The sequence below is a fragment of the Mauremys mutica genome, chromosome 5 (genome assembly GCF_020497125.1).
Source record: "Mauremys mutica isolate MM-2020 ecotype Southern chromosome 5, ASM2049712v1, whole genome shotgun sequence".
In the NCBI taxonomy this organism is placed as follows: Eukaryota; Metazoa; Chordata; order Testudines; family Geoemydidae; genus Mauremys; species Mauremys mutica.
In genome coordinates, this window is record NC_059076.1 from 125,364,387 (window position 1) to 125,383,509 (window position 19,123).

Consider the following 19,123-nt stretch of genomic DNA (forward strand, 5'->3'; position numbering starts at 1 on the left):
TACACTAATACTGCATCGAACTACATCAACTTAAGCACTCCACTGAGGTGGAGTTATTAAGTCGGTACAGTGGGTGTGTAACATTGGTTGAAGCTACATTTTACTGTAGATGCATACAGAGTTAGGTCAACGTAAGCTGCCTTATGTTGACATAACTCTGTAGTGTAGACCAGAGCTAACAGAACTAAAATCAAACATCTCAGCTTTTCATTATGTCCATAACACAATTTCACATAACTTGCTTATGTCCACAACTGCCATACAAACTGAAAGGGAGAGCTTCCCATAATCCCTTCTTCCACCCTCCAGGTGCTTCATGTTTTCAATGCACAGTGGCATTGTTCAACCCTGTAACTCTAAGGTAAGCCTGATCTACACTACAGAGTTAGGTTGACATAAGGCAGCTTACGTTGACCTAACTCTAAGCATCTATGCTGAAATGTAGCTCCCATCGATAACTCGCCCACTATGCCTACTTAACTCCATCTTAGCAAGAGGCATAGCGCCTAGGTTGATGTAGTAAGGTGTAGATATTGAGTTGCTTACATCGACTGTTGCTGCCTTTCAGAAGCCATCCCCCACAATGCTCTCCACTCACCGTTAAATCAGTGCTTGTGCTCAGATGAGGATGTGCACTGCTGTCACAAGGAGCGTAGTGTGGATGTACAAAAATGACTTAATTACTGCAGTGGCTGTACGTTGATGTAATTTAAGTCAACTTAATTTTCTAGTGTAGACTTGCCTGTAGTCATTGAAAGGACACAGCTACCAAACCAGGGGAAGACTGCAAACACCTAATGAAACACTCACCCAAACAACTATTAACCACTTCCACAAAGTAATCTCTCCAACAACCCAATTCCATCCAAGCTTCTCTCCAACATCATTATCAATACTCCTATATCCCACTCTGTACCATAGCCTCCAAGTGCCTCATGTGGGCTGCTGCTATGAAACAATATCCTTGCTGCCACCTATGGCAGCATGGTATATGAAGTCATTCTGAAGGTGGAGAAAAGCTTAATAATTATGTCTCATAACCATGCTTCATGAACCTCTCATATGTAAAACAAGAATCCCTCAAATGTCTACCACATCATAATCTTTATGTTCTCACCTTCTTTAGCTCTCATCTCATCAAGATTTGTAAGCGAGTTCAACAATTTCCTATGTCCAAAGTTATCCAGAAAAGAGGATGGAAATATCTGGTACAGGTATTAAGAATAAAGCTAAAGTGTCTGCTATTGCAGGCATGCTATTGGGCAGCAGGAGGTACATGTAAAAAGGAGCCAACTGAAAAAAACCCTATGCCGAGCACAAGAGGGAAAACTCATGAGACTTGACATACGGGACACATGCGAAGTGTGACCCAGACTAGACAGGGATGGCAGTGCCTTGCTCATGCCCTAAACAATGTCTGATATTGTGGGAAGGATTCAGATTAATCTGAGTGATGAAAGAATTTTATAGCACTAAGTGTTTTGGTTTTTTTAAACTAGCAAAAGTATAATTAAGGATCAGTTCACTCACTGTAATGCAGTCACCTCTAGAGTGAAACATAACTAAGAAGATTACTATTTTAATGTGTTAAAATACTGCATAGTAAAAGCATCAAACAAAAGATCATATGCAAGCTTCTAGATTGCGGTGGTGTGTGTGTGTGAAATGTAAATTCCTATTTATTAGAATTTATCCCAAGTCCACTAACTGAGCATGTATTCATATTACAAACAGTAGAGCAATCTCCTTAATAAGGCATAAATTGCATAAAATTAACTTCTCTTTCCTGATCTTCAGTCAAAATTGAGGGTGACTATCACTCACAGTGGCAAGACCAGATATTTAATACTTTTTAGCTATGGGTAGCCTGCAATTTTAATTTTATTATGTGGCACCTTATAGACTAACAGACGTTTTGCAGCATGAGCTTTCGTGGGTGAATACCCACTTTGTCGGATGCTTCTTGTATATAAAATCATGATGCCAAAGAAACATTTAGACTTTCGTGTGTCTTGCAGTACAGCACTAGTGTGCAGCTCAGAACATTTTTAACATAGGACCTCACTCCCCAATTGTTAGGAAGGCAAAATTACTGCTAACTTCATTAGAAATTACTTTGCACAAGAAAAATATCAGACTGGGACAGTTTCTTTCTAACCCAAATTTATCCTGTCACAACAAAAGCATTTGACCCATTGAATACTAAATATATGCAAGACTGATGTTTTACATATAATCTGAGTGATCTAAATGCAAATTAATGCATTAAAAACTTTAAGAGCATGACACACACTGATAAATAAGACAGTCAAAACAAATTTTTACCAAAAAAAGAAATGTGCCATTTGTCTGAGAACAAACATGGGAAACTTTAGTCCAAAGGGTTAAGTCCTAAAAAGGTTATAGGCACCTAAATGCAAGAATTTTAAAGTACATCCTTAACCAGAACCATACAACACCTGCCCCTGGAAATTTCCACTGCTTGCATCCGAAGAAGTGGGTATTCACCCACGAAAGCTCATGCTGCAAAACGTCTGTTAGTCTATAAGGTGCCACAGGATTCTTTGCTGCTTCTACAGAACCAGACTAACACGGCTACCCCTCTGATAATTTTATTATGTGTCTTTTTACACTTACAAAGGAATATTATCCTCCTCACACACACAGTGCTACTTAAAAAAAAAAAAAAAACCAAAAACCACTAATGGGAAAATAAGCTTAAGTCAATGTAGACATTTGTTTAAAATATTTACTGTAAAAATTGGCAAGTTTCTTCAATGTGACCTTACTCAAAAGTTAAGTGTTCCATTACTCTTTTGTGCATTGTGTACACAATGAAATACATCCAAAACCAGAGGATCGCTATTTCATTGTTTTGCCTAAGTTAAGTGGATGTGTGTCATCAACCTATGTAGAAACTTGAGCACTATCAAACCTTCCAGTTGCTATAGGGTAATCATTCTCTCCCTAACTCCCCTCCTCCCCCAAGTTGTTAGGAAGGACTGCCTCTGAAGCATAATACCCAGCATAATATTGACAAAGCAGCAAATGATTTATAGTCAGTTGACAGGGAGGGAGTTTTAGAAATCAAATATATAATTTCTTCACTGGAAACTGGGGGAAAGGAGGAGTGAAATTCTGGCCCTACTGAAGTCTATGAGAGCTTTGCTGTTGACTTCAACTGGGCGAAGATTTCACTCTGGGACTTTGTTCTCACCTAAATAGCAATGACCTCATTAGTCATTCAATTAAGTCACTTGCAGGAGTAACAAATTCTCCTTTAGTGCCTGAAGATCTCATATTCCCAGTGCATACTATACATTATATATTGCTTAAGTAAGCAATATATGAGCTCTTTAAAAAAGTGAGTCTAGTCAAGAAATTTGATTGCATTGCTTTAACATTTAATTTCTCCATAGTTTTATTATTGACAGACTTTGTAGTACTGAGTCAAAATGAAATAAACAATTTCAGATGCATTTATAAAATCTTTTGTTTTAATAGTGCCATGTTTCAACTGATTTTCAGCAACTGGAAGTTATGTAAAACTATATAAAATGTGATAGTATATAATCAAGCAAAGCACATTGTTAGTAAGCCTGATTCTCTTCTCTCACCCATTTTATACTAGTGTAGTAACATTCTCTTCAATGAAGTTACTCCAGATTTACACTGGTGTATGAAAGAGCATATTCTGGCCTCATTTCCTACAAAGTTCCCCCTTCCTTGAAATACGCCTTTAAGTAGCCTTACAGTCCTTTCCAGAGTTACCAAAGGCAGAAGATAGTCTAATGGATTGTCTTTGACAATGGTAAGCATACTTTTAAGAAGGCTACATAAACAATTTTAATAAAAGCTCTCTTCACTATTGTTTCCTTACGTAACAAGAATGCTTTGCATACCACAATATTTGATGCACAAATCTATTGTAACTAAACCAGTAACAGACCCTGAATTTTGGTTCATATTAGTCCATATTTATGGGTATAATTTTGCAAGTAGGCCCAATCTTTCCTACTGTATTCTATTACTTTGGCCGAGCAGCTTTGTGCAGAAGGAGTACATAATAATAATAATGCACAATATAACCTCAATGGACCTATACAAAACAATGAGACAGTTCTGTGGAATAACGCAGTTTCCTTCCTGAGAAAAAAGATGTTGATTAGATGAGGGTGTGCTCATATGCAATTTTTGTGGGGGATGCTAGGGAAGGGTGAAGAAAGAAATTAGGTGTTTCTCTGTACAAGTTGAGATAACTAAGGCCCAAGAACCAGTGTAAAATTAGAAAAACTAACTCCAGAAAATATAATGTGTCTAGTGAAATTGTTTGGTGGTGTGTTTTCTTCTGGAATGAATGGGAAAGGGGGATTAAAAGTAGTATTTATGTACAAAAAAGTCATTTTTTTCAATTTTCTTAATTTAAAAACTCCCATCAGGTGCAAGCTATAATTATGTTGCCAACTAAAAATCATTCATCAGAAGGGTCTTGAGGGCTCAGAGGATATTATGACACTGCAATAGATACCACACAAATGTCAGGCATTTTATCTAAATTGGAGATAAAGCAATTCCTTTTTACAAGTAGAGTCATTTATCACAATGCTTTTGTACCAAATATCTGATGCCAGTTCCATCACTGTATTTAACAGATATCGAGGGAGCAGCAAGCCAATTCACTATACCCTAGGGACCAAGAGCAATTGATTTTTTAAAATTAAGATTATCAGGTGAGCCACACCTAATCTGCGCACACCCACTTCACAGAAGGACTAAGCGTATGCACGCCAAGTATTAACATGGGCTCCACACCTGGACAAAGGAATTCTCATGTATAAAGTGAACTGGACATATTGATATAATCGATTTGGCCTCCAGCCACGTTGTGATAAGCAGTCTGGCAGCAAAGACAGGAAATGTTAGCCTGAGTTTCAAATGAGCATGTACCAAAGTAAGTTATTTCTGAAGTTTTTTTTTTTAATATAAAAACAAAAAAAAGCAATATTCACTCCCACCACATACACATTTCTTTACAGAAAAATATACTACCTTTAAAACAGTCAGCTCCAAATATTAAATACAAAAACTTCAAGGGGCCAATGCAAAACCATCAAATGCTGTAGGTTCATTGGGGGGGGGGGGGGGGGGAAAAGGGTATAGGAATTCTAGGTACCAAAATTATAAGCAAAGGAAGGCTGCACTCATCCAATCTGCAGTCCATTTAAAAAAAAAATCCAAATTGATTTTCTCAGCTGGCCCTTAGCCAACAGACCTAGAGAAATTAAACATTAAGATTTTTTTGTCCTAGGTTTATGATTATCTACAAATTTAAGAATTTTTTAAAATGTATTTATTTCTTCAGTGTCTCATTTGCCATGTATTTTTCCTTAAAAAAACAAAAGCCAAGACATCACTTAGTTTTAAATGGCCTAGAAAAAACGCAAATGTCTGCTGATGCAAGAACATGAAAGTCAGGAAGCAGAAGCAAGTTTTGAATATTGTCCATCATGTGTTAGCAAACGCAGAGCTAGGAAGGGTTAAGTACATTTTCTATGCATGGCATTAGTATTATGAATCTTTCCTTCCTGTAGCCCTGACTCACACAAGCTTTCCCAGAGACAGGCAAATCCTCTCTAGCCTAGTAAGGCTCAAAACAACATTTTAAAGTGTAAAAGTGTTAGTAATGTTTTTACACTATTTGTTTTCCACCTTTGATACACAGATGGAATGGAATCCACGGTAGGGTTAGCCCCTCACATAGCCAGTCTCCTTTCAGATTTCCAAGCCACTAAAAGTGTAATTTTAAAGTTTCAACTATTTTTCCTTAGACTGACACTTCATGTTTTTATTATTTAATTTTTGTATAAAATGCCTGTTATAATACCAACACTGTGAATGTGTAACAGCACTTCCCCAAATGCTATACAGCATGATTCTATGTGGCCTTAGATCTCACACTGTATCCAAGTCATGTTCAGTCACAACTTCCTAGTCAGGTATTGCTTGCTTTTATTATCTTCTAACATTGTGCTTATGCATTTTATAATCAGACAGATATCCAAGAAATTAAAGAAAAATGTTCCCAGTACCAGAAAAGCTAGCCCTCCCAATTTCCCATTTTAACCAAGCACTGATGTTTAGAATCACAAGGAACCTAGAAAAATACTCAACAAATTCATTTTTTAATGGATATTTAAAATGAAAACAGGTATGTCAGAAAGGTTTCATTTGCTCCTACTGTTGTCTGTTAAAACAATCACTTCTACAGAATTACAAACAAGACCAACTCAAATACCTTGCTTTCCCATAGACCTCCCTGGACCTCCCCCATTTCCCCAATTAAATAGCTTATGAGTTTTCTCAAGACATTGGGCTGGCTTAAGTGGCATCCTCTATCAGGCACTCTCCCTCTCCTTTATAAACACATTAATAGGATTACAATCACACAGAAATCAAGGTTTAGACGTTTCTTCAAGAAGTCTGGGCTTGAAGGCTGGCTATTCACTTCCACGACTCTTAAGACTAAGGACATCCACCCTTCAAGCCCTGAAGCAACTTCTAAGACTTGATTTCTGTGTCATAGTAATCCAGGAAGTGGTTTTCTGTATAAACTTGAGTATGAGGGTATGCCTATGCTACAGTGGCACACATACAGCACTGCAGCTGTGCCACTGTAGCGTAGATGCTTCTTTCAGTGATGGAAAGGGTTTTTCTGTCTATGTAGATAATCCACGTCTACAAGAGGCAGTAGCTAGGTCACCTTAAAAATTCCAGTTGAGTCTACAGGGGGTTAGGTTGACTGCGTTGCATGGGGCACAACATTTTTCAAAGCCCTGAACAATTTAACTGGGTCAATCTAATTTCTAGGTGTATACCAGGCCTGAGACTTCTGACAAACTAATGTTTTCTAAGGTAAAGAGTCTACTTTAATTGTTTCTTCACCTTTTTGAATGGCTTAACTATTGTGGTTTTTCTATCTAAGTAAAATTGATATGGGAATCATATAGCTCAACGTGCTAATGACAGACTGTATTCAGAACACAAACATCTATTGTGGAAAGAGACAGAAAAACTGACAGAGCCAACTGAGTTACAGTTAAAATTTATTTTATTTCAGTATAGGAGATCCTGAACTGAAGATGTATGTTTTGGCCGGAACTGTTAAACTGGATAAGTTATTCTCTAAATATATTGTGTCATAAGTGTACACGGTACTATGATAGTAAGAAGTCTAGTACATGTTCCACCTTTACCATTAGCAATGGCTTGAAGTTTCAGATAAGGTATGCATTGCTGAATATTCCTGGAATATAAACAACAACTATGGAACTTTATTTAATATTATTGATTGCATACAGGTATTCAAGACACCATGGTGATGGATGTGGAATAAAAACCTACATTATGTGAACATGTTAAAAACAGAATCTCAGCTTTTGGAAGTTCAAAGAGTTTACAAGATAAGAATAATACATGAGAAATTCAATTATCTATTTAAAAAAACATGTTGCCAAAGAACAACATTCAAGCTTAGAACTTTCTCATGTGAACGTGAAAGCATCTAAATAAAACAGTAAGGTATGGCATGGAACTCCGGTCTCTTCAGTTACTGCAGGCCTTGGGTGATGTTAAGTAGTAAAAGACTAAAATTCTGTTACTTGCAATGATCCCCCATTTCAGATGTTTATTAGTGGCATGAAATAGGAAAAAAATATCAAAAGTTAATCCCCTCCCCATTTCTCGCTAATGCGCACAGGACAAAGACAAGAAAAACTCCAGTAGACATTGGATTTACAGGTTGTGGAGGACCTCCAATGATTTTTCATTTTGGTTTATTCTTAAATATTGTTTTGCAGAGGGGATTATCTAGAAGGATAGCTAGAAAAAACAGTGCTAGAAATACAGATTTTAGTTTTCCAGGCCTGCAAGAACAGCTTGAACTACTTTTCTTTAGCATAGTAATTTCTTCAAAATCCTGTGAACTCATTCCTCCCTATCCTCTGGGATATCTCCTCCTAAGATAGTATCTTTATATGTTTTTAATCGTTGTATTTTGAGGATTCTATCTGTATACTGTATAAAATGAGACTTCTGTGTAGATAAATGGAATTGAAGTGGTGTTTTAATTACAAGTTGCATGTGTTCTATTAGGATTGTCTTCTTAATCAAATATCTTACCTTGTCTTAGATTTCTTCATTGAGTGTGTATTTGCTAACACCAGTAAAAACAAATGATATAACAAATCTGCCACAAATTGATAGTGATAGAATTATTTACTGTATGCAAAAACAGTACAACTTGAAGTCAATGTTTTGGAATATTATGTCATTCTAAACACTGTATGTTGTAGTTATGAACAGAAATCCAGCTTGTTTGATACTGCGTGTTAATGAAGTTAAAATTTTCTCCGTAAGAGGACAAAGAATTTACTATGCAGTATTAATATAATACTGTTAAACTCCTTGCATGGGAAAAACCCTTTCACAGGTTTCTTTGAACTGCTGTGTGATGGCCAACTCAATTCATTCTTCCCATGTGTGGGAAATGACAGCCTGACTAAGAACTTAGAATACTTTAAGTCCCATACTTCTCACTTCCACTTTTCTGTGTCAAAGTTTGGGAATGTACCTATACCTTAAACTGCATGAAATTGATACTTTACCTGTTTTGAAATATTAAAAAAAGTCTATCCATTTTACTGAATGTAATCTATATCCATAAAATTTGATTGCAATTTTGAACCAGGTATGCCTCATTGCAAACACAGTGAAAGATGTGTGCCAATAATCTAGCAGTCCTAGGGGCCTGGAGCTTTAAAAACAAACAAAAAAATGGTTGCACTCTAAGGGCACCCACATGCAATACATAAATATTTACCCATCTACGCCATTTTTTATGTAAAGAATCAGAAAGTAAAACTAACCACCGCTTGTTTTATCCTCTAGAAAGAGATCAATGACATAACGACATGTCTTCTCACAAAGATCATGAAACTTTCATGGTGTTATGCCAATTTGTTCTATATCGTATATAAGACTTTTCTCATTCTCTATAGCCCTTGCAGTGTTACAATAAAAATCTAATTCTATTCCATCATAGGTAATTTGTTAAGAATTTCACTTCCAAAGTAACATTTCACATGAGATATAAAGACAAACATTTCTGATGCAAAGTGCATATACAGAAAATTAACTACTTTTGTCTCAGAAGTAGATTCATCTATAGTTTTATTTCTGAGGTGGTGACCTACATTAACACCTACAAAAGAATTAAAAACTAAGTTTCATCTGGTGATGCAGCCTAAGATTTTCAAAAAAGTGAGAAGTTGAGCACCCAAAATCACTAAAGACACCTTGAAGGGCCTGATCTTTTGAAAGTCTTAGCACCTACCATCGGAAAAATCAGGACCTTTTAAAGTATTTCAAGTTAGGCACCCAAAGTCACTATTAACTTGAAAATTTTGGACTTAATTGACTGTTCATGTGAATTTTATGCAGAATTTTTTTAAAAGCTCCTTTTAATAAATAACTAGTTTACTTCCCCTTATTTTAAACTAAAATACGTCCTTTATAAAAATTAGTAGCAATGAAGACAAATTTAAGGGCTCAATGCAGCTTCCAACAATCCCAGAAAAATATTTTGTTGCATTTGAATCTGGCCTCATCCTGGAATCAATCTACAGTCATTTATTGAAAAGAGCACGAAGGCCAGAAGTTTTTCCACATTGCACTGTGAATGTGCACGTGCGCGCTTATGTAAGCAGGGTGTGTGTTATTTTTCTCATCCACCTTAAAAGACAATGTCTAACTCAACAGTTTAAGCTATAAAAGTGACCACAAAAAATATAAAGCAGATCAAATATATTTAATATAAAATAATTGCATCCTATCAATTAGCTTGCACCTCTGACCCATAAAAACAAATATCAGTTTGCTTAATCACCTCATCTTTTGTTTTATATTTATTTTTAAACGCTCCCCCCCCTTCCTTTACCAACCAGGAGATTTTTCTGTTGATTAACACCCTTAGGCCATATGTCTACATTGCCAAACATGCAAGCGCTAAAGTAACATTACACTTTTTTTAAACCACCCACAAGATCCAACGTTTATTTACATCTTATTTTGTTTCACAGAAGAATCACTAATAAATTCAGTAGCAAATGCTTAGCATGTTTCGTTTATTTAGTGGCATAATAGCTATCATCATAGAAAACTCACTAGGACAAATCCTTAGTTGGTATAAGTTAAAGTCAGTGCTGATTTACACCAGTTAAGGACCCAGCACATGACCAACTATTATTCTGAAGTCTCCACTGTTTGTGAAAAATTTATTTTAAGATAATGTTAAGTTGTCAAATTTCTTTTCAACCTTCCTTAGAAACCATTAAAATAATTCACTTCCTTGTTTGCAAACCTGTATTGTGTTAGCACAGCTCTGGCAATAGTGTGTATTACTCTTCCTCCTATCTCATTTGCCACGCATAGTACAGTGTTTGCAGCGGAGATTTCAGAGAGGTTCCAACTCTGCCCATGCACTTGAACAATTTGGCTCACAATCATTTGTAGGTGGAAAAAGAATTTGACCCTAGATTTTCCTAAGTCCTAAAACAACTGAACCTTTGAAGAAAGATCTCTGGACAGTGAATTTTTTTAATTGATATTTAGAAATCAGAGAACATGTCTTCCCAGATTACAACATCGAGAGACGTACATTTTAAACCAAACAGATTGACAAATCAAATCCCACAAACACATACAGCATTAGGTAGAAAGCCTCAACAGTTGCTCCAAAAGAGTGGAAAGCTTAAGCCAAAAGAAGGAAAACAGCTGATTCAGATAAAGATGAGAACTAGTATTAACAAGGCTGTCCTTCCTGAGGGTTGTTGTGTTTTTGGTTGTTGTTTGTTTTTGTTTGGGGGGGGGGTTAAAGAGGGGGAATTGAAGTCATAGTAACTATACACAGCAGTTAATGTGCTATCATTCCAATTTGTAAAAATAAGTCATTTACGGAAAACAGTCTAGATACTTATATTGCACTCATGATGGTATCTGAGCACCTTAGGTTTTCAACAAAACAGTGAAATGGGAGAAGTGAAAGGAACTGCAGCTTGAAGTCCTATTGCCTTGCAAACAAAATATTAATTCTCTTCTTTGACTAACCTAAAACCTTCATGATTTTTTTTATGTCTGTTCCTGCTAAGTGTCTGGAATCCCCTTTTAGAACAGCATGCATAGGTTGTTCTCATGATACCATTCTTTGGCTGTTTGTTTTAACAGTACAGATGACCGGTAGAATGGATTCCATTTATTGTATATGAGTATACACTTAATTTACTGTATGTCAATGGAGGAGAGTTACAATACCAAATATGCAGACCTAAGACTATGATAAGTAAATATCAAAAAGATACATCCTTCACTGCCTGTTTAAGTATGCTGCAGATTAAGCTACTTGCACCACAGAAATAGTACCCAATTGAACAGATCGAAAAAGAGAGCATAAAAGGCCACTGCTCAGAAAACTGACCAAGACTGGTGTAGACCAAATACAGAGGATCAAGAAACTTGCTTCAATATAAAACCTATGGCAACATGACATTTTTCTTACATGATGTAATTAACATAGTCGACACTTAAATAAAATCTGTAGAAGAAAATACACAACACACTGGCATTTTACTTTGCTTCTAAGAGAAGGTTACAATTCAAATTTTTTTTGGGTAAATACATTTAAAAAACACAATATCTGAAGTCCCTAAGTGGACGTTTGTTACAATAAATGAATTTGCAATACACACACTAACAGGTTTTACAGAGGCCAGAACTGTAGCTCATCTAGAGCAAGGTTAGAGAATTTAATGTCTTTTTTTTTTTGTTCTGTGTTTTTAAAAAAAAGATTTACACCTGATACTTTTTGTAACTATATGGCTGTGTGAGAACACCACTTTTTTTTTACCTCATTCTCAGTTAAGGAAGCTGAAGGAGATGAACTCTTGCTAAAAGCAAGAGTTGAAGATTCTGCTGCTGAAGCCCGATTTCGCTTCTTCAGTGGTTTACATGCATCAGACAGATTTTTCGTTGCTGTAAAATAATTTTGGTTTACAAAGTGAAGTTTGGAACTTTAAAACGTTATCTCCCTGAAGCCATTTAAAATATTCCCTCAGATAAGGGAAGGAATTGTTTAGGTTTGTCTTCTGGGCGCCTATGTAGTACTGAGTAAGCAGTGCACAATCAGTTTTTGAAATAATGATGTGTTTTGTTTTAAAGACTCAAGAGATCTCCAATTAAACAAATATGTACTTAAAATATTGTTAAAAATTTCCCAAATAGTTTGCTAAATATTTTAAATTACAATACTCTGTAATTTATGACTTTTTAAAAAGAGATGTAACACTAATTTGCTCAAACACTACATTAGAAGGCCTATATGAACTCAGCAAAATCAGACTCACTTTGTTAACAAACATCCCCTTTTTCAAAAAAAAAGTTACATAGAAGGAACTGGATGCTTACATTAAAAATAGCAACAATATCATGTATATTAGTTTAGATATTTTTGCAGTGTATTAACACTTTTGAAACTGAATGTAAGAGTTAAATATATGTGTTCTTGTGTTCTTATAAAAAGTTACCTTAAACCTACGCATGATTAACAAATCTGATCGATGAACCATTTAGCACACAAGATTGTTTTACAACTCTCTCTCAACTCTCCACATTGCCTCCCATCAAACAATTGTTATAAAGAAGTTCTTGAACCACACATTAATTTAAGTTTGATGGTCACTATTTACTATATACACTTATTTTATTGGATAAAATGTATAATTAATCATGCATTTGAACAGCAAGGTTTATATTGCTACTTTACAATATCAATGGGCAACAGTTTTAATTTGGTGCCATCAAATGGTGAACTTCAGAACTGCTGCTTTAAATCAGCAATACACAATTTCAATCAAATATAGTACTGCAAAATGCTGGCAGTGCAGAAAAGAGTGCAACCCCTCAAACTGGGGTTTAATGAGTATAACTCAATATGGCTTCAGCAAAGTTTAGATGGCTGTCTCAGACAACCTGTTTAGTTTAAATGATTTAACTGAAAAAGTTAATTAAAACTTATTCTGACCACATTACCTGACTGGTTCTTTTGTGAAGAGAAGGTTTCTGTGACCTTTGTTTTTGCTGTTTTGTCATTGCTTGTCTCCCTCTGTCACAAAATAAAAATAAAAAAGAAAAAAGAAAAAAAACTCCTAATTTATGAGTGATTGGATAAAGGTGGAAATTACTTTTGGATTTCTGTTATTAGAAAGAAAATGTCTTTGCAAACATCCTGGTCTATATTGTAATGTAGTTCAGCCATGGTAAGTTTCCATTTTAGGCATGTTTATTTTTTATAAACCACCAACAGCAGAGGCTATAAAACTGTCAAACAAAAAAAAAAAACCCCAACTTGATATTCAATTTCTAACCTATTCACCTGAAACTGAAATATGAACACCTGCATGAAAAGGAAAATGCTATATGAAGATAAAGCATTTCAGTCAGCTTTATTATTCTTGTGTCCAAACTGGTCAAGTTAATACCTTTAAATTACTAACGTAACTGCAGCAGAAATATATAAATTTGTGGACCCTGAACTGAATTTTAAGTCTCAGATACTTGTTTTCAACGTCAGTACTTATAGCAGTGTCATTTTTTTGCACTGTTATTGTTAAAGGTTGTGCCAGCATTTCCATTATAAAATACTATTTTCAATGGAATATTGATATTGCATAAATTTGCGCCAGACTGAAACTTATCAAATATTCTAGGCCAAGAAGTATTTTGAGAAATTTGGGAATTTACATTCAGCTGTTTGACTGTGGACATTGGACCTGGTCAAAAATAGGGCACCTCCCTTAATTACTTAAGCAACAGGGATAGCCATGAATATCTTAACTATGAGCTACGGATCCACTGAAGTAGGAAATCATGCAAATACACCTCTATCCCGATATAACGCTGTCCTTGGGAGCCAAAAAATCTTACCGTGTTATATGTGAAACTGTGTTATATCAAACTTGCTTTGATCCTCCGGAGCGCGCAGCCCCCTCCCCATTCCCCGGAGCGCTGCTTTACTGCATTATATCCGAATTCGTGTTATATCGGGGTAGAGGTGTAGTAGTCAACGTTGCTTAACCTAAACTGATGCAGATCTGATCAACAAGATGGACTTTATGGAAGGACCCAACTGCCAATATGTTTTGATTTTGTAAAGGAGGTTTAAGTATTTATTGATTTTCCTCGGTCAATCCATTGTTGAGCTGGTAAGGTTTTGTAGAATACCTCAAAGCCAGACTACAAAGGAAGAAGTGGCTCTGCTGGATCAAAAAAACCCACCATAATGGAAACCAATACTATCCATAAGCCATACTCTTTGCTGAATAAGTAAGTCTGTATTTATATAAACTTCCTATCACCGAGACAACTAGAAGCTATAGTTCCATCAAGTTAATAAATTTCTTGATTTTTTTTTAAACAAGATGATTGAGAATCCATGGTCTGATTCACTCGTCACTGAAAGTGTCCTTGCTTTTGTTACATATTTATGCTCCTTTAATGCAGCTCCCATTGTGCCGATGTGATTTCTATATGCACCATAAGTTCCGAAGTTACACATTTTTCAGACAGAATCTATGAATATGTATTATTACCTAATCATTTTGTTCTATAGCATTTAAATTTCATAAAGAATAATTAAGGGCACAGAATAGCAATAGCAACACACTGATCCTTTGCAAGGAACAAAGGCTCATGATCAATCCCAAAGCTTCTTGCTCCCCAGGACAGAGGACATTAAAAATCTGCCACTGAGTTGAAACTAAAGAACAGGAAGTGCAGCTTCAATGCTCTTCACTACTCCACAGGTGGATGACAGCTAAGTGATCTTTAAACTGTTTATGGTGATAAAGTGGACAGCTGGAACTATTCTAGGTTTCTAAGAGGAGAAAATGGGTAAAAGGTGATTCATACAAAGTAATAAGAAAGCAACCATTCTGCTATGTCTGAGACCTTCTGGAGCCAAAGGCATAACAAGAGCATGCACGTATGTATTCAAATGACTTAGTAAGCATTGGATCACAATGCTCCTTCCTCCAGAGGATTCACAACACTATTTTACAGTAAGTCTTCATATACTATATTACTATGGCCTGATCTGGAAAACACTTACATACATGCATATGTTTTCATAAGAGTAGTCGCACAGAGTTTGCAGGGTCTACCCACATGGAAAAGGTTAAGTACATGCCTAAATGTTTCCAGAGTATGGGCTCACTGTTATAAACAGAATCCCTAGTGATCTAGGCAAGTCCATAAAAAGAAGTTAGTCACCTTGTGTAGTAAAGATGATTCTTTGAGATGTGTCCCCTAATGGGTGCTCCACTGTAGGTGTGTCTGTGTCCCTACAGTGGAGCACCCATTTGGACACTACTCAAAGAAGAAGGAGAATTATCTAATCCTGACAAGCAAGCTAGAGACTGAAGAGGAGCCAGATAAAGGCCTGCTATCTGAACAACAAGTTGTTACATATGCTGCAAATTTCTAAATTTAACAGATTGGAGTTCAGGACACCATGCCAGCCTAAAGTGCATTATAGGTTTAAATCTGATTCTTAAAAAGTGTTTATTTGTACTTTATTCATTTTTAAGGACACAATCTTTGATTCAGACAAATGGTGGTAACATTCACATACACATCTCTACATTTTGACACACAGAAAAGGGATGAAATTGTAAAGCAAGAAAACCAGTGGGCTAAGCCCTTGCCCATGGGAATTGAATTCTATTCGTATATTTTTTCAGCTAGGTTCAAGTAACTAGCAAGGACCTCTTTTCAGATGTCTCCACCTCAACACTAAATTAACAAAATCTTTTTAACAAGTGCATTCAAACAGACATCTTTACAGTTGCTTCATTTGATGCAGTTAAAAACCAGTAAATATTAAATCCTGAAAATGGAAATGCTGACAAACTTAACTATAGCAGAGTGACTGGTGCTGCTATAATTGACTTAAACAAACCAATGATATAATTACCTTCCGATTATTCTGTTTATCCATCCTGAGTCTTTTCCTAGGTGCTTCCTGAACTTCAAAATCTTCTGAAGGTTCCTTTGTCCTCTTTTTTTGGTTTCTTTTATTTCCATGTAAGTTACCTTGGGGTGGGGGATGGGGGAAACTTACATGAAAAAAAATCTAAAGCTCACTTTGAAATTATCTTAAACTGATCTAAATTATATTTAAGTCGTTACTTTTTAAAAAACGGTTAAAATTTTAACAAATTTGATTAACCCTTTGGTGCCCAGGGTCCAGTTTCTATTATTGAATGCTAGTTCTAAAACATATCCAAACTCCTAATTGCTAAATATTCCACTTTAGTAAGACAGATCTATCTGCATAAGCACTAGTCTAAAATCTGAATATGCAATTTTCCACATTTGTGTCCTATCAAATAAGATAAAGCTGTTCTATAAAGCTGTAACTGTTATTCTCTGTAACAGTGCTTTACCACTGAACAAAAGTTTTGAATGTCTCCCTCATTCTTTTATTAAGTTCTCCCAAGGATATAGATGTAGGTACTGGAGACTGAAGACATCTATTAAGGGGCCTCTGTCAGAAACAGGATATCACCAATCATATGGACGATTGGCCTTTTCTTGCAGGGCAATTCCTATCTTTAAACATACAAGTGCATAGAAGGCCTTAAAAACTCCATTGTGCTTCTGTTTTGTTCTGTTTAAGATTACATGAATTCTTTATATAATAATTCATTTGCTTAATTTCAGTGTAAAGCTCCAACACAAAAGGTCAGTGACTGGTCTACATAGCCACTTACTAAGTTTAATTATCTACCATTTTGAGGTACAGTTGGCATGATAACGGCTTAGAATGAGGTCTGGTTCATTTATGATGCATGATGAGACTTAGTACACTTACTGTTAACATTGACCCTCCAGTACTTTCCAAGGTCAGAGGCAATATTGCATGTTTAATATGGAGAAATTACAGAGTCCTAGACCATAAATATATTATCTAAAAATCTTTCACAAAAGTTATCATTTTAAAATTGTTCTACAGCTAGAAGTGTGCTGTTTCAATGGGAACTGATTTTTGATAAACATTTCAAAGAAAGGCAACAAACAAAATTAAGAATAGTTGTCAAATTGGTTTTTTCCCATATTCAATTGATTTAGGACTTTATTATCTTAAATTCAAAGCGGCTCTGAATCTGCAAACTTAAATTAAAATGGCTCCAGGAGAACCTGCTATTTACAAAAAGCCAGCATTAAAAAACAAAACAAAACAAAAAAACCCCAATACGTTTTCTGGTAGGGTCTGGATGGGGAATGATTGAACTGACATGTTTTCATTTATAGAGAACTGAAAACGTACACAAAGATATGTACTAGAAACACCTGGTACAGGTACAATTCCAATTACATTTCTTGCAATATGACACTGAGGAAGTTGAATAAAATTCAGTACTACAATGTTTAGATATTTAATTTGGGATCCATTAAAACTCTAAGTCAAAGACGACAACATCTGAGAAGAAATAAAGAGGTTATGATACGTGGGTGATTACATAAAAGGTACACTCCATAGCTACTTATAATGATGAACTAATTGCACATAACACAAATTTCAATTACTTCTGGATCTTGATCTCCTTTTAGGTGAGTCTTGAAACACTTTACGTTTGGCCTCTCCAATATTCTTCAATGATGAACCTTGAGAGATATAGAATGTTGTTGTTTTTTTGTTTTTTTTTAAAAACCGATATCCAAATATTTGACACTTAAAATTCTGTTTAAAACTTCACCAATTTTCCACAAAATGTTATTTCACACACAGAAAGATAACAAAAACTGACTGCCATTTTTATACATTTTTTTTTGTTTCGAATCTGACAATCTTTCAAACCCTTCCTCTCATTCTTGTCACTGCCCAAAGCAGCACCTGGTAGCTTCAAATACTTCCACAGCAGGCCTTCCTATAGTGCTATAAAACATTATGTATACCAGACATTTGTAACTGGACTGAGAAGGGTCAAGCAAATGCCACACACCCTCCATTCTTTCTTCTTAAGGAAGCTACTCCAAACAACAACTCAAATTATCATATCAAAATTCTAAATAAACTGTTGTTTATCAAGAGCACGAATCTTAGCCAACAGCAAAAAAGTTATCTTGCAATTTCTTATGCAGTCCTAAAAGCTTTGCAGTACACCACAATAAAATGCCAAAAATGGAAGAAAGGTTTAGAATACAGTTTGGAATACTTGCTTCCTGAGCTGATGAATGTTATGAGGTAACACCTTTTTAAAAATGTGTGTGTATATAAAGAAAGGACAGTCCTGGTTATAATTTTATAAACCACTTCTTAAACTATTCTTAAGAAATAACCCATAAGTTTACATTAATAAACATGACTGATTTTCCCATTCCCACCACCCACATTTAGTGGGCAGTGAAGATAATGGCAGCTGCTTATGGGCAGAAGAAGAAGGAGAAACCATCGATCTCTAAACAGTAGAATGTTTACATATAACAACTTTGTAGAACAATGAGTAAGGAATGTAGACTTCATGGATTGCTTTTATTGTAACCATTGGCATTCTTTTCCTATTGGCACAAACACCAAGAATTAAAACCAGAAAACAATGATAGCTGTTTTCCCTACAGGTCTCAAATATGTGCTTAGTTTAACATCACTATGTATATCAAATTTAGTTAGAGTACACTAGCACAGTTTTACGTTTACCAGAGTCTTCTTCAGATTTGGGAGAGGTCACTATGGCAAACTTTGTGTTATAGCGAGCTTTCTGTTTTTCACTAAGCATGTTCCACTGCGATTCAAGCAGTTCTTCAATCTCCTCACGTGAAGCATCTGGATGTTCAGCAACCACCTGTTTGTGCAAAAATGGGGCATACATTAACGAGACAAACATGAAAAGAGTGCTGTACATACCTGTATTATTCTAATACAGTGGTTTAATACATACAAACCCACTAAAATTTGTACTATATTCATAAAGAACTACTACAGTACAGACTGGAAGATTCCCTGCATATCCCA

At 35.6% G+C, this 19,123-nt stretch overlaps 1 protein-coding gene across 5 annotated transcripts in view; it reads right to left on the minus strand.

The window, feature by feature from the left end:
* The window catches only part of NSD2 (nuclear receptor binding SET domain protein 2), a 175,762-nt gene that overhangs the window by 65,453 nt on the left and 91,186 nt on the right, over positions 1 to 19,123 (minus strand). For 4 of the 5 annotated variants that reach the window (XM_045019541.1, XM_045019540.1, XM_045019542.1 and 1 more), the window contains exons 6-10: positions 18,809 to 18,953; positions 17,698 to 17,775; positions 16,082 to 16,200; positions 13,141 to 13,213; positions 11,960 to 12,084 (exon numbers count right to left, since the gene is read on the minus strand). In XM_045019541.1, coding sequence (XP_044875476.1) covers positions 11,960 to 12,084; positions 13,141 to 13,213; positions 16,082 to 16,200; positions 17,698 to 17,775; positions 18,809 to 18,953 — 540 coding nt within the window. Of the gene's footprint in view, positions 1 to 9,592; positions 12,085 to 13,140; positions 13,214 to 16,081; positions 16,201 to 17,697; positions 17,776 to 18,808; positions 18,954 to 19,123 lie in introns of those variants that run through there. The other variant, XM_045019544.1, reaches the window with a different exon arrangement.